Genomic DNA, 16,991 nt, shown 5'->3' on the forward strand with positions numbered 1-16,991 from the left:
TAGAAATAAGAAAGATTCGCTTCATTGTAGGAAATATTTTAATAATATACATGTTTTGTTTAAACAGTTTTCATATACAACGCCCATTTGTTTTTAGACCATTTAAAGGGGAAAATATTTTCCTATGTGTCAGCATTAAAAGTGTCTAAACGAATATAAGCGAACACTTAAAATGTGTAAAATTTGTCCCCGAAGAAGAAAGTTCTACCTCTCGAAATCATTTGGGTTATAAGGATTTTACCACTTTAAATTAAGACTTCTAGAACCCAGATGGCTTTCTGACAACATGAAAGTTTTATAAAAAGTTTGCAGAATTCGTTAACCCTAAACTTCAATCTCTCTGTTCAAAGGTAATATTGTACTTAATTTTAAAAACAAATGAACAAATACAGATTAACTGTGAGGTTTTTAGGCCCGAAGTATTACTGTACAGTAAAACGATACTACACACACTTCTGTTTGTCTTTCCACAAATAAATTCTCAAAAACAGAAAATGTTAAATGAGCATTTTTCCTAGCGCTTCAGAAAAAACAGACGTGTTCCGAGCGCTGCCCAATTGTTAGTGTGTCCTTTGGTCGTGATGATTTTTAAGAATGACCGCGAAATTCCACTATGCGATTAGCGTAGCCAATACATTCGCAGTTGACGGTGCTAACTAACTTTCTTCCCTTTAGTCTGACTTCAAAATTAGGGATGACTAACGCAGGTAAACATTCTTGGTAGATCTGCGCGAAATTAAACAAAGAAAATTGAAACATTTCACCAATACTTTAAACTATTAGACAAGTTTTTGAATGAAAGGTGTCGCCCTAATTTTGTTGCATGTTTCTGTATATTCAGTAATCAAGGGAGAGAGCATTAGACTGCTTAGTCCACGGTAGTGTCCAGCTGAAAACAATGAGCCAACAGATCACAGAGGGCGGCCGGGGCTTCGCTTCTTCTGTCGCGGCAGCAACTTTCACTGTTACCATAACCTGTCTTTCCCTACTGGGTAATGTTGCTGTTATCGTCGCAGCAAGAACAGACAATGAACTAAGACTTCATGTAAGTTCTAAACTTTCCATTAAAAACTGTGTGTGTGTGTGTATATTTTTTTGCAGTTAGTTTGTTTGCTAAGTTCGAAATTCTCGTCCAAAGTTGCATTTCATAATTAAGGCTTGTAAATTGGTTCAATAAAATCCTACCATTCATTAGAAGCGGACTGGCCATAACATTAACAGTGTGGTCTGTACAATCACAGGGCCAGTCCGACAGTTTGAACCGAATGCCGGACTATTAAAATAAAGTTTTTAGTTGTTTTGTGTAATTCTCTGATTGTTAAGTTCTGCATAGAATTATTACTTAATGTAGATTAAATCTAGGCTCCCCACACACTCTAATGAGGCTAGGACCGGTCCAATATTCAAATCACCAGACAACCCCACACAACCTCGTTCTCTACTTCAAAATGAGAGAAGAAGGCAGCTAGTTAAGTCAAATTCCTGGGGCTTCTCGTCTGATCGAACAGTAATATCTGACTGTCACTCCTACAGTGCATCCAATGACCTAAAGTCAGGATTTAGAATCTAAACATACTAACAACTAAACCACATCATGCCCATCTTTATAATGTGTTTCATACTTAGTGTTGTATCCGGCGTCAATACGCTTCATTTCCTTATTATTTTCGCTTAAGCACACCACAAATGGTATCCGCTAAACTTTAGTTTCATTTTATACTATAAACTGAAAATGTCTTATCTAACTTTACTGTTGTAGTTTTTGTGGTTGTCGTCTTTTTTCAATCAATTCGTGAAGAGTCATGTATTTTTAAAGCAACAACTAAGAAGCTGGCATGGTTCTAAAAATTTACAAAAACATGAAAATTGAAACTTAAGGAAATAAGCTTGATAACAATTTACTACCTTCATGTCAAAATAGGAAGCAAAATTGTAGACAGATTAAGTTTACATTTTTGATGACGACTTTGCAATCTGAGCTTGTGTATCAATTTAGGTCTAAGCTAGATTGGTAAATCTCCTAAGTTTGCTGAATCTTGCGAGATATCATTGAGATTAAGGCACAACTTATCGTCAGTAGTAATGGTGATAATTTGCATGTACTTAAAATTCTAGGTTCCAGTTCTGTTGCGAATGGGTGTGTGTGTGTGTGTTTTCTTACAGCAAAGCCACATCAGGATATCTGCTAAGTCTACCGAGGGAAATCGAATCCCCGATCTATGTTGCAAATGGTGACCCTATGCGTTTCTCATAAATTTGCTATATAAATCAGCGAGGCTAATTCCAAATGTTATTTTAAATTTGATATAAAAACAGGTTGCTTTTTATCAGAAGTTATTAACAATATAACAACACACAAAATCGTCATGAGCTAAATATCAAAAAGGTTTAAACACTTGATCCGATCTACGATTGGTTCCATCCTAAACCTGTGAACCTTAGTCAGAAATAGCCGAAGAAAGTCCAAACTCTTTGGAAGAATAACATTTTTTAAATTACTTTAATACTTTTACTTTGTGATCGAAGACGGTGACGTAAGAGAGGTCCTAAGACAATTTTTTTAAAGCTCCTTCCTCTACCAAGTAATATTTTTTTCTATAACTACGCAAGTGCAGTAATTGTTTGTATTCTCAAGACAGCTGCTGGTATGGGTATTAACACTTCAATTAAAATAAAATATAATAGTTTATTTTAATTAAGTTTTAATACCCATACCAGCCGTCTTGAGAATACATTTTTTATTTTCTCGTGGGTTTCTCGTCATCACGTAACAATAATAATATATAATAATATAATAATAGTTTGTTTCCTTATTTCGTCGTCTTCTTCTGTCACCTGATTACTTGAATTTTATACAAATAATACGACAATATTAGAGTGCATTTCTATAACGATTGCACTTATTATTACTGGAAACTTCCCTCTTATGCGGACCGGCATGGCCAGGTGGTTAAGGCAATCGACTCGTAATCCGAGGGCAGTGGCGGCGCCAGGATATTTTCGTTGGAGGGGAGGGGAGATAACTGTGGAGGGGCTTCCCAAAATGCCATCAATGTGAAGTATAGACGGTAAATTATAATAATGTAAATACCAAGGTACATTTCAGAAAGGTGTGCTATTTTGAACTGCGTTTTCAATGCAGTTTTCATTGGAAACTCATACTCTGATTAATAATTCATTATTACAAATTAGAAATAATCTGTTTATGAAAATATGCGTATATGTAAAAGAGGAAGTGTTTTCCATATTTTATGAATATATGTAGGTAACAATATTGGGGAGCCGTATTTAAATTAAAAGCTTCTAAGGTTTTATTATATAAATATTATTCAAGTTACGGGAGGCCCGGCATGGCGCAAGCGCGTTAAGGCGTGCGACTCGTAATCTGAGGGTCGCGGGTTCGCATCCGCGTCGTGCCAAACATGCTCGCCCTCCCAGCCTTAGCGGCGTTATAATGTGACGGTCAATCCCACTATTCGTTGGTAAAAGATTAGCCCAAGAGTTGGCGGTGGGTGGTGATGACTAGCTGCCTTCCCTCTAGCCTTACACTGATTAGGGACGGCTAGCACAGATAGCCCTCGAGTAGCTTTGTGCGAAATTCAAAAACCAAACCAATCAAGTTACGGGTTCACAACTATATATACTACAGGTTTATAACTTCTGTATCATAATGTACGTTTATCGTGTTTGCAGGATTGATACTTCTACATTTTATCCCAAAATACTTAATTTTACACGAGGTAAAAAACAAATCCTTCGGAGCGTAGGTATTCCATACGAAACAACAAAAAACATATAATATCTCTAAACAGACACTGGTGGGGCGGATAAGCAGCGTTCATGTTTGAAATCTGTGAACAACATAAAAGTACAACATCGTTTTTACGTTTATTTCTAGGTTTCCAATCTGCTGATAGTAAACCTAGCAGTAACAGATCTTCTAACAAGCCTCATGGTGACGATTCCTAGTATAACGACGTTAGTTTACGACAGATGGATACTGGGAGACGCCCTCTGTAAGCTCCACTGCATCTTGAACTACTGTTTCATCATCGTCTCTATATTAAGCCTTTCAATGATCACAATAGATCGAGCCGTGGCTGTGAAACACCCTCTTCGTTACGTCCAAATCATGACAACCTGCCGAATTGGGTTTATGATTGGTTATGCATGGCTACAAGGTTTAGCCTTTTCTATCATCCCGTGTGTGTATAACTGGATTCACTTTGACTACTGGGAAGCGGTGTGCGCCATTAAATGGGAAGTCAATTTAGCCATTATAGCTTACGTAATCATTGCTTTTCTGTGCTGTTTTATCGCACCAGCGGGAACCATAGTGTTCTACAACACGACCATACTTCGGTCGGCTCAAAAGGTAAAACATAGCATCATTCTACCGAAAATTTTACAAACCGAAACGGCGAAGATACCTGAACGAATAAGAGGGGCTCCAGGTTCTAACGACAGATGTCAATCTGTACGGCTTGCACACCAGAAGATTGTCAGAAGCATTCTAGTAGTCACATTCGTGTTCTTCTTATGTATGACACCATTTTGTTTAACAAAACTACTGAAGGTCTTACTGGGAGCAGAAGCACTTCCCAAGTGGACAAACCTTTTTTCTACTATAATTCAATTTACTGCTTCCGCTACCAATCCTTTTATTTACGCCATCTTTCGGCGAGATTTTCGATATGCTCTCAAACAACTTCCAAGACGTTTATTTGGATTGTAGAGGGCACCTTCGACAAATTCTTCATGCTTACGAAATAAAAAAATAAAATACGAAATACGAGAAAATTTAACTCGAATTTTAAAGGAAGGATGTATAGGAACAAAAAGTTCTCTTATTTCTTTAAATATTTTTTATAATTATTTCCTATAGTATGAAAAATATTCACATAAAATTACGCCAAAACTATCACTTCAGGTTTTATTACACGCATGCTGTTAAATCAAATTACCGACTCGTTTTTATATCGCTCAATATTCATGGTGTTTATAAGTATGATGTAATATATAAAGACATCAAGTGACGACATTCAATGTAAATACATTTAAAAACTAGGTGAAATTACACGTTTTCTACGTAAAAACAATACACAGAGAACCCTAAAAGTTAGTACGATTAAATATAGTAGTGATGCAATTTGTTTTCAGTTGGTTTTGGTTTTTTACTATATGTAATGATAGTACACCATTCGGTCTTGAACAGTGTGCTTTGTGTATAAAATAAGCTCTGTGTTTGTTACTTCTAATCACAACATCGAATGTTTTTTTAAACACTTATTGTATAACAAACATCCCACTAATTAAACACTAAACTTGTCTGGCTGCCTTAAAATAAAACATGTTAGATAATGGCGGTGGAAGCGGTGAGGTGGAGATCTTCACTTTTCAATCTATCCCAGTAAACTATCAAAGTTAGAAAAGCAGAAAAATCCAGAACCTAAAAGTTTTCGTTACCTTATGGCAAGCCCTGAACTCCAGTTGTAATGGATGCATCTGTCAAAAAAAAAAAAAAAAAAATGCCTCCCTCATCTTTAATTTGCCCCTTACACCTCTGTAATATCAAAATAGCCCCCTCCCCAAATAAAAGAACAAAAGGATAATCCAATCGATTTGGAAAAATTTGTCTTTAAGTTTACCTCAAGTGTCATTATTAGATTTTAAATAATTTTACAGTGAAAAACTGTTAAAAGAAAGAACTGAAGTGAATCTGATTCCTGTTAACAATCATGAAACAAATGTTTGCTCACAACATTATATGCAGTTGTTAAAGTGAATTGAACATTCTAAACTGAGGTAATGGCAGCATCTCACATGAAGTGGATATAAACAGTGAGTCATCATTATTTATTTCAAATTTTGTGCAAAAGCTACAAGAGGGCTATCTGAACTAGCCATCCCTAATTTAGCAGTGTAAGCCTAAAGGGAAGGCAGCTAGTTATCACCACCCACTGACAACTCTTGAGCTACTCTTTTTACCAAGGAATAATAAGATTTACCATCAAATTATAATCCCCACACACCTGGAAGTGCAAGCATATCTGATGTGACAGGGATTAGAACCCATGACCCTTAGATTATGACTTGAGTGCCCTAATCACCTGGCCATGCTGAGCCAAAAGTCATTAACAAGTTCAAGACAAGAGAACATCTATAAATTCATGAAGTCAGTAACAAGTATTGTTCCTGTAGAAACAGTTTCAATGGTACCAGTCATCATTTATGTAACCTTTTTTTTTCTTTTTTTAAGATGTATTGTACTTCGAAAAAGGCAACTATTACACACATCAACTAAAAAAAAATATTATTATTGTGAGGAATTTCTAGTTGTAAAGAAAATATTTGGTGCATTTAATAAGTTTACAGACATGATAAAGTTCAAGAAACACTACCTGTTGGTTTTGTTAGATATCAGATCTGTCTTCTGCACCATTGGTTTATACATAAAATATACCAGTATCTCAAGAGAAATGACTAATGTTTGGTTAGGCAGCTGAATCTGGTTTGAAATTTGGCAAGGCATGGGATTTTTATTTCATTTGGTTGTTTCTTGTCTAAGTCACCCCAAGTTACACTAGTGTTCTTAAAACTGTTTAGTTTTGCAATTAAATACAAGTATTGCTGTAAGATGAGAATGCAGTGTGAAAACAGAACATAAGTAGGTTTAGTTCTGCAGGTGTCATTTTTAAGAAAAATATTCATATAGCATCAAAGTTACTTTAAGGGCATAAAGAAACTAGCCACCACCACAAAAAAAAGAAAAATTTGTGTTTCTGCACATAAAACTAATCAGCAGTATACCAATATTTAAAAAAAAAGTTAACTTTATAAAAAAAATAGGGAGCATTACAATGGCCACAAGGTTTCAGAAGAAAAATCTAAATTTACTTTACAGAAAACTCCCACAGTCTTATGGTCATTTTTTATTCAATTAACATTACATACCTTCAGAATTTTGAACCAATAATTTCTTCAAAAATGTTAAAGACTCTCTCGTTTTTTTTCTCTCTTGATTCAATCAAAATTAGCTTCAACTTACAAAATATGCTCTAACAATGACGTGCAATTATAAAACGCCTGTTGTTTTTTTAACATTTGTCATGGATAATTAAAAAATCCATATCAATGGACCTGTATATCATATTCACAGCATTTGGTATATTCATGTTAATGACTCTTGATATTGTATTCAAAGCATCTCGTATATCCATATACATGGATCTTTATACTGTATTTGGTGTATCTAGTATATCACTATGTGTGGTTCTTTGTACTGTATTCAAAGCATCTGGTATATCAATATAAATGGATCTTTGTATTGTATTCAAAGCAACTGGTATAACCATATAAATGGATCTTTGTATTGTATTCACAACATCTGGTATGAAGACATTCTTTATCAAAGTTTTAACAAAATTTATACAATGCTAAAAATGATTTTTCTTCTCAGTTAATTAATCGACAAATTTTGAGCTTAACTCTTTCAAACAATATTTATTTGTTGTTAACAATATTAAGAAGAAAGCTTCACAATGGACTATCTTTGTTGTAATCACCATGGATGTCAGAACCTAATTTTTAGCATTATATCGCCCCAGACATGCCACTAAATCACCAGCTGGCCTTTCACAAACATAGCTGATGGTATCTAGAGTAAATCATTAATCCATTCTGTTAGAATGAATGGCCATATATTTTGTAATTGTTAATACTGCAAATATACAGAAGTGATGAATAGTGATAACATAATTCCAGTTGATATGTAGGTAATCTATTTTCAATTCATTTCATCTTATCACAATAAAACATACTTAAAATATCATATTCCTCATTTTAATAACTAAGTTTACTCTGAATATTCTTTTTCTAACTAAGAGCAAACCCCTTTAACCAAAATGCTTTCTTCAGAGTTGGTTATATATGCTTGAAATATGCACAGAAAAAAACTTAAAATTGCTGTCCTTAAGTTAATTTATTCCTCTAGATATAAACTTTGTTTACACTTACACTGCTTCCAAATTCTTTTATAACCTTTTTTAACTAGAAACACAAGTTACCTAAAGTAAAATTAAATATTTGGAATATCATGAAGAGATACAAGAATGTACTTTTCATATTCAAAAAATATTTCCAGTTACTGAATTGCTGAATTGTAAAATAGAAATAAAGGTATTCTAGAATGTAAATTCCATTATTCTTGAACTGAAATATCCTGAGAACAAGAGCACTGCATTACCACATTCTAAACTTATATTATCCTTTATATATTCTTCATGAAATTATAAAAATATTTAAGGACCACACAAACATAAGACACAAAAGGTAGTGGTATGCTGCACAGAATTAATAAAATAAAATAATCATTCTTCCATAAAAAATAAACTGATAAACAATTTAGTTCATTTTCACAAACTAACCAGGCAAGCTGACACACAGTGATAATTCTATACTAGTCTCTTAGGTTTTGTAGTATGACTTATAGGAACCATTGTTCACGATTACTACTTTTTGTCAGGAATCAATTCTTAAAAGATACTAGTGCAAATTGTATTTGGAACATAAGCCCAATATATTTTTTCCACTGTATAAAGCCAGTGTTCTAAAATGTACTACTGCATATATCTTGCAAATTTTTAAAATTAAAGCAGGAGAATTATTTCAAAGCATATTTCTGATAAAAAAGATACACCAAAATTTATGTTTAGAATTAGTTCTTTACTTGGAGTTAGCTTTAAAATTTATTAAATTCTGGAGAATTACAGTTGATGTCTTTACAGCTTTACTAATTTCACAATAAACATGTTCATACATAATTATCACATTTCTAATACTTAGATGCAAAAACAAGAAATATCCGTAACACATGCTGGTTTCATTTCTCAAAGTGAATTTGATGTTGCATGCTTACAAAAAATGAACCATTTGCTTGAACAATGCTAATATATTTTGTCTTTGTTGTTTTTCTCAAGTTTCATCAAATTAAAAGACTTAAATAACACTGATGTCATTATCAATAACAATCATTAAGATTTTCAGAAGAGCAGTTTGTTAGAAAACATTCACTAACTCTGATATCACACATTCTCATAATCTAATCTTTGATATCAAAGAAATATTTTAATATTAATATGACAGTATGACGAATCTACTTCAAGAATATTAAAATACATCTGTCAGAGAATAAAGCATTACTACACAACAGTTTCTCACTAATTTATAAAAAGTACAACCTATCTTACCTCTCCTTTCTGCATTTCTATGCCCTTTCCACTGAATGGATACAAAGCTTTTACTTGAAAAACTTTCCTTTCTTCAGTAATGTCTTTCTCCGGTTCTCCACTTTCATTGACCCACTCTTCAACTGGAACCAGAACAACTTCCTCAGTCCAAACTTCTGGTTCTGGTTCTTCCATGCTTGTTTGTAACATCTAAAATTATAAATTACATTTTACTCTATGATACTCAAATCTCAGTGTGGTACTGTATTAGAGCATTATGGTATAACTTAAATGGGAACATTTTATTTATCAAAAATATGTATCTAAAACAAAATCAGTGCTTTTGTTTTTATATTAATTTTGATAAAATTATTTTTTGTATGATGTATGGAAGAAATTTAACATTAATAATAACATTCTTTAACATATCACAGAAAAATTACTTCAAGGTCTGCAATTCCTGACTTAGTCATCTTTTCTGCTTGGCTATCAAGTCTCTTGATATCTGATTCATAAGCTTTAATTTCACTTTCTAGTCGGGTATGTCGTTGCAACAAAGCCTAAAATAAGAAAAAAACATCATATATAACAGCATGCTCTTCACAAATATTACTGTCTCAGTGAAAACACAATGTTGTTTTTACAAATACTGTAGAAAAATGTTACTTTAAAAAACAAGGAGAGAGAAAAAACATGAGCTATTATGTTCTGGATTTGTTGTACTGATATCCAACAAACAAGTTCAAATGTCCATAAATCTCAAGTCCAAGAAATATTATACAAACATCCACCTTTGCGTCTAACACATACTTTTGTAACTTTGTAACATTTACATCATCGAAAGAGTTTGTGCATGTTTACAAGTATGTCACAGAACTATTTGTAGAACACTTTCATGGAATTTAAAAAATTAAGTGACTACATCTAAATAAAGATATTCTCTATAATAGTCTTGAACAGGTAAAATCAACAGTTATCTCAAACATTTCAGAATAACAATAATCATACCAACAAAAAATCTATAATTTCTACAGTTTTATCAAACAGCTACATCTACATCAGATGCTTCTGACCAAGGTACTTAAGTGCAAGTAAATCAAAACAATTTGTGACAGAATTTTTTGACCAATAATTCTTTGAAAGAAGATTTATGATAGAAAACAGTTCTGACTCCTTTTATTTAATTATACTTCTTATTTTAGGTAAAGAACAAAATTAATGCTTTTACAACAGATATTAACTAGAAACAACAAACTCAGATTATCAAACGTTTTGAAATCTTTGGTGACAATTAAATGTACACAAAATTAAAGTTTACTGCTGACCAAAGTATCAATGACTTCTGGTTGACAACAGTGGTTTTCTATAAAGATTGTATTGTGAGGCCTCACCTGAGCACTTGGTTCATCTTTTCCATAATCTTTGCTAGATACTAATGGAAGTTTTTCTCTCATCCAGGACTCTGCTTCATTAGCATCAGCATGATACTGAAATAAACAAAGAAAAATACAGAATTATGGTGTTGTTGATACAAATACTACACCACATTACATAGTTGTTCTTTTAGCACAAACTATGTAACATTTAGTAAGTGTATATCAGAGTCCATGGAATTTGGTTAAATATCTTAAATGTGAAATCAAACTAAACAGGGATTTAACATTATCCATGTGGGCCTCATATGGTTTATCCATGGAAAACTCTACTTCATTTAGCAGGCAATAGATAGCACAGTATCCCTTACCTTAATGTTATAAAATTAGCCCCTTGTGATAACAATAACTCAAAATGATTAAAAAGTTGAAAAAATACTTTGAATATTGAGTTTATTGCTATCTAAGTTTATACAGGTTATTGGTTATGTTAGGAATTTTAAATGGTATTAAGGTTAAAAGAGCAAGCAATTGAGATAGAGAATTAATACAAAAGAAAATAAAAAGTTCAGCTATTTGTTTGGATTTCAATATTTCTTTTGCATTTAACAGTTACTTACATTTTCTTACAATCAACACCAAATCATACAAAAATGTTTCAGTACTTTCAGTCATATATGATACAACCTCCACAAAAATAGCAGTAGATTCAAAATAGACTCTTTGAATACTAGCAAATTAAAATTAAAATTCAATGACAGTTTCTGAAAAGACATTTACCTGATGAGCAAGAATAGCATCTTCCAACAGTTTTCTCTTCTGAGCAACTAGTTCATGCAGGTGCTGCCACCTTTCCTTCAGGGATTCAACTCTTTGCCTTACATCTTGTTTCTCAGGGTGACCATCTTGGATGAGCTTCTCGCCAGATTTTATTACTCGCTGAGATCTCTGCCAACGAGCCTTGATTTCTGCTTCCATTCCCTGTTGACAGTTATCCAGTGAAAAAATTATGGTTTATTATGACAATAACTAACTTAAGGAAGAGGGATGAACCTTGTCAATTTTACTTCCATCTAATTAATATTGAACAACTGCTAATTAAGCTGACATAAATATATATTACAGTGAGAATTCAAAATTAATATTTTCAAATTTATAAATAACTTTCTCTCTCTCTTCTTCTTCTTCTTTTTTTTAACCATTAAAATCAGTATTTCATAAATGGAACATTTACAGTGCAGATCTATAACATTAAACTATAATTCTTCTCAGAGTAGGACCTGAAGCAGATCAACAACACAAAAACGATTCTCAACATATACAACATCAATTTGTCTTTGGTTAAAGAAACAAATTATAACTCTTCTAAATATAAAACTTGGAACAACAATTAGCAGAATACTGATATTTTTGCTTTCCTTTATACCACACACTGAATACCATTCCAATAATTATGAAACAAAAAACTATAGAAACTTATCAATGAACTTCAACTAGTACATCATTTACAAACTGATCTAATCACTGATAAAAACGAAAGTAATTAACTAGTTTATTTAAACCTACTACTATTTTTTTTATTTAACTATTTACTTTGTGTTTCTGTTGAAGTGAGGTTGCTCCCAGTAAATCTTTTCCTGAAACTGTTGTCTTGCATATTCTTTGCCGTTCTACAACCCAAGCCTCTTCTTCTTCGTGATCTTGCACAAACTGATAATACTCCCGAGACTTTTCAAGCTTGGCTCGTCGTGACTGGGCTAAATTCACCAAACTAGGATGGAGTTAAAAAAACGGTAAGTTAGTTATGTTGGTAACTTAACCATAAAACTGGAAAATTCCTGCACTGTAATGGAAATATGTATGTATCTTCAACGAACCTGTGATGGCAATATTAATGCTTGTCTGAGCTGACTGAATACAAAAAAAAAAAAAAAAAACTGTAAAAATATAAAATACTGAAAAGGCACAATCTTGAATTCTTTCAACAATAAAAGCAAAAGCAATCTTTTGTTCTTTTTACATTAAGAACAATTATCTTTCACAGGCACAGAAAAAATATGAAGATATTGGTTTAAATGCAGTCTCTACACAGAATGTCTCTGAGCATGCTCAACTCTTTGTTTGTTTTTCTTTCTGATCTGTGTTGTCAGAATGGGCAAGTTGTTATATGTTGTCCTATATATAAATATGTGTGTGTGTGTATGTCTGTGAGTGGGGGGGATTCAAGATATCTCTGAATAATCTCAACTTTTTGTTTCTTTTCTTTTCTGATCTGTGTTGTCATATTTTAAAAGTGTGTTATGCATTGTCATACATGCAGAGGGACAATAAAATAATCAAGCTTGGGGTAAAAGGAGAGTTCAAAGCAACGCTTCCTTAACAGAGAGTATTAACTCATTGGGGTCAATGTGTTAAACTTCTAATGTTAGGAAAAAATTAAAATATATATGAATAATGAGAAGAATTAAGACTTAAATTTGTGGGTAATTCCATTATATAAAACTAACTTTCCACACTTTTAACCTCATGCCAAAATTGAAGCATGATTACCACGAGTGTATGAGCATTAGGACTTTGTGAAGACAAGCAAAATTTAGTTGAAAATAACAGTATTAATATTTTATCACCAAAAGACCTTGTTAAAATGTTTGGTGTGAAACTTCCTACTGGGCTATCTGTGGTCTATTCATCCAAGGGGATCAAACCCTAAATTTTAGTGTTATAAGTCTGTAAGCTAACCACTGACCAACCAGTGGATATCACAAATATAAAAGAATTGATATATTTTATGTGAACAATTTGATGTTCTTTAATTCGTGTGTTTAGTTTATGTCCAGTTTCACCCATATAGAACTCAGAGCAGTTGTTACATTGTATTTTATATATGGTTCCTGGTTATGGAGGTTTTTAATATAACTTTCTTAACATTTGTTTTTGTTCCTGGAGTGAACACAAATCTTGTGTCGATATTTATGTTCCATTTTTATATTAATCTTTGCCATATTTCTTTGAGGTAAATCCGTACATTATCAGCCAATGAAATCACGTGTTACTGATTATTTTATTACATTATTTTTGTGTTTTATTATTTTCAGCAGTGTTGAGTTGATTACAATTATAATTTACTCAGTTCAGAAACTGTTTTTTTATTTGGTGAACTGTTATAATAGGAATGTTAATGTTATCACTGCTGCAAATCACGTAGGCTGAAAAGTTTACACCTTTTAGCGTGTCTAGTTTTTGGACTGTGTGATTGAAAAACCACACCATGTAAAGTTACTGGACTTCTAGTGTAAGCACAATAACTACTTACTTAAAATATTCACTATTCAGCTTATCAATCCCTTTCTTCAAAAGTGGAGCTTCTTTGTGCTGTTTACTAATGAATGTTTGTGCTTGTTGACTAAATTTTTTTATTGTTTCTCCCTGTGAAGCAATCTGCAACTCCAACAAGCTGTGTTTTTGCAAAAAGTCTTCAACTGATAAAAGATGGCTACCACAGTCTTCAGAGTACAGATTAGCCTAGAAAAAAAAATGTATACAAGGCAATGTATCTGTTGCTTCTTCAACATGCATCATATACACATAAAAAAACGCTATTTTCAAAATATGGCATATTCACAGAAATTTGTATGCAATGTTTTTTTACCCAACACTATTAACATCTGTCACTAATGTCTACACAATCTTTACTCCATTCTGCCACTAACGTTTACAAAATTTTTACTGCATTCTCTCCCTGATGTCTACAGAATCTCCATTCTATCACTATGTCTACAAAATACTTACTCCATTCTATCACTATTGTCTACAAAATACTTACTCTATTCTATCACTAATGTCTACAAAATCCTTACTCTATTCTATCACTAATGTCTACAAAATCCTTACTCTATTCTATCACTATTGTCTACAAAATCCTTACTCTATTCTATCACTAATGTCTACAAAATCCTTACTCTATTCTATCACTTATGTCTACAAAATACTTACTCTATTCTATCACTATTGTCTACAAAATCCTTACTCTATTCTATCACTAATGTCTAAAATCCTTACTCTATTCTGTCACTATTGTCTACAAAATCCTTACTCTATTCTGTCACAAATGTCTACAGAATCCTTACTCCAGTACGTGAACTGTACTATTAAAATTACTAAACTAGTAATTATTTTTTTTGTTTCATAATATATATATACACAAACATAATAGGTTTATTACAAATTCAACATTGTTTACAGTGGTAATATTTATGAAACATATAAAGCTGACTGCTTCAAACCTCCAAGTTATTTATCTCAGCACTGACTGCATCAATTTCACGAAGCATGTTCATTAAGTTGTTTGATTCTGTTAATGCAAGTTTGTGCTTCTTCAAAAGACTCAACAAGTTCTGCCATTTTTCAAAATTTCTTCTTCCCTATTAGTAAAGAAAAAATAATAAATTGCATTATTTTATCTTGCAAATAACAATAAAATATACATGTTGCCTGGTTACTTCTATAAAATGTAAAGCAATCACCATTAAAACTGACTTAAGTAAAGATCACATAAAAATGAATAGTTTTAACTAACAAAGTTCAAGTGCAGTGAAATGAAATATAACATGAGTACTAAGAAATATTATTAGCTTTCTTCTTAAAATGTACATACAATTATCATGTTTCACACAAATATTTAACCTCTATAAAGTTCTTTTCTTGTCTCTTATAATCATAACATTCTACAAACATATATGTAAATCCACAACAAAATTCCTTTTCAAAGTAATATTATTAGTATGAAGTCCTACTCTAATGGCCCCACATGGCCAGGTGGTTTAGACACTCAACTCGTAATCTGAGGATCGTGAGTTTGAATCCCTGTCACACCAAACATGCTTACCCTTTCAGCCATGGGGGCATTATGATATTATGGTCAATCTCACTATTCATTGATAAATGAGTAGCCCAAGAGTTGGCAAAGGGTGGTGATGACTGACTGCCTTCCCTCTAGTCCTACACTGCTAAATTAGGGACAGCTAGCACAGATAGCCCTCGTGTAGCTTTGTGCAAAATTGAGAACAAACCAAATCAAACCTACTCTAATCATATAAAACATTTCGAAGGTGTACCCAAGAACATAATTATCACCTCTTTAAATAATAACAGAATAAGACAAAAATACAGAAACTAATGTTTCTTGCTTACAGATTACTAATTATAGTAATTAATAAAAAAATTTTAAAAGAACACGAAATTCTTTCTTTCTTAATATTCCTGAAGTCTAATAATGAACAAAAAGTCAGTTGTTTTCCTGGTCTCAAAACTAAGAAAAGTCAACTAACTTGTTCACACCTTCATATTTATAGAATGGGTCAAATGTGAGTAGTTTCAACAGATTATAAATGGGATACCTCCATGATGAACTGTGTGTATTAAGATGACCTATGAGGTCATTATCAGAGTATTCAACAATGTTCCACTGCAGTTAATCGAAATCTAAGCTATTCAGTTATTAAATCTCAAACCTGATTCTTAATAAACATAGTTGAACATGTAAAAAAAAAGTAATATTCATGAACATGTTCTAAATTTTAAAGAACAGATGACTAACCTTTTCTTGATCCTGTCTTTTGAATGATAATTCTCTCTCACAAGTTCATCTGCCATAACAGTCAGGTTCTCAAACCTTTCCTCCTTCAGAAACACATGAAATATAACAAATGAACCTTTCTTTACAATGTTTCAGTGTAATTACTTGTGTACAAACTCACATTTATTTAGTGAACAATGCCACACATTTCACATGAAATATTTGCATCAACACTTAGTTTTAGAATCTTATTTTAAAACTTGAAAAGATCAAATCCTGTTCTCAAAATAATTAAAAAACAAAAATTATCCCTTTTCAAATAAATTTGATGTCAAAATATTAAATATCTATATCTGTACTAAACATTACAGAAAAATAACAATCATTAGAAATAAATGTTTTTGACATGTACTGTTTACTTACAAGTAAAAATAACAAAAAATAGTTCGTACTGGTATAAAATACCCATGATCCACTGCAATTCAATTCAACTCTTTCTCTTTTTAAAAGCCAATAGTTTTAATTTAGTTTCTCAAATTATTTTTTTCTTTCTCTGTTTTTATTCAAATTCTTTTCATTCTTCATAATTTTTTCACATTGTCTGTATTTTTATTCTCATGTTGACAAATAATATTTGATAGAAAACCTCCACATATTGTTCATTTGGTAAGTGAGAATTATAAAAAAAAGATGACACTTTTCTATAGGCTTTCAAAAAGCAGAATTATGGGACTTAATGGATCTGGGGAAAAAAAATTAGCCAAAAGGTTTTTCAGTTAAGTCTAGAAAATAATACCCAGGTACATACTCTCAGAA

At 32.2% G+C, this 16,991-nt stretch overlaps 2 protein-coding genes across 2 annotated transcripts in view; one reads left to right on the forward strand and one right to left on the reverse strand.

Moving 5' to 3' along the window:
* Nucleotides 1–16,991, reverse strand: part of LOC143226523 (spectrin beta chain, non-erythrocytic 5-like) — a 179,633-nt gene that overhangs the window by 89,297 nt on the left and 73,345 nt on the right. Inside the window, 8 exon segments of the mRNA XM_076457571.1 lie at nt 9,249–9,437; nt 9,671–9,787; nt 10,619–10,714; nt 11,381–11,581; nt 12,194–12,371; nt 13,914–14,122; nt 14,884–15,013; nt 16,197–16,279. Coding sequence (XP_076313686.1) covers nt 9,249–9,437; nt 9,671–9,787; nt 10,619–10,714; nt 11,381–11,581; nt 12,194–12,371; nt 13,914–14,122; nt 14,884–15,013; nt 16,197–16,279 — 1,203 coding nt within the window.
* Nucleotides 152–5,387, forward strand: LOC143226522 (5-hydroxytryptamine receptor 4-like). Its single transcript, XM_076457570.1, has 3 exons — nt 152–350; nt 842–1,045; nt 3,899–5,387. The coding sequence occupies exons 2-3, from the start codon at nt 899–901 to the stop codon at nt 4,733–4,735; spliced, it is 984 nt and encodes a 327-aa protein (XP_076313685.1). The 5' UTR covers nt 152–350; nt 842–898; the 3' UTR covers nt 4,736–5,387.

Source organism: Tachypleus tridentatus, chromosome 9 (genome assembly GCF_004210375.1).
Source record: "Tachypleus tridentatus isolate NWPU-2018 chromosome 9, ASM421037v1, whole genome shotgun sequence".
In the NCBI taxonomy this organism is placed as follows: Eukaryota; Metazoa; Arthropoda; class Merostomata; order Xiphosura; family Limulidae; genus Tachypleus; species Tachypleus tridentatus.

Excerpts from the sequence above, each read along its gene's own strand:
- LOC143226522 (XM_076457570.1), top strand. The coding sequence starts at position 899 with ATGAGCCAACAGATCACAGAGGGCGGCCGGGGCTTCGCTTCTTCTGTC. Across the intron at positions 1,046-3,898 it reads ACAATGAACTAAGACTTCAT|GTTTCCAATCTGCTGATAGT; the intron begins GTAAGTTCTAAA and ends GTTTATTTCTAG.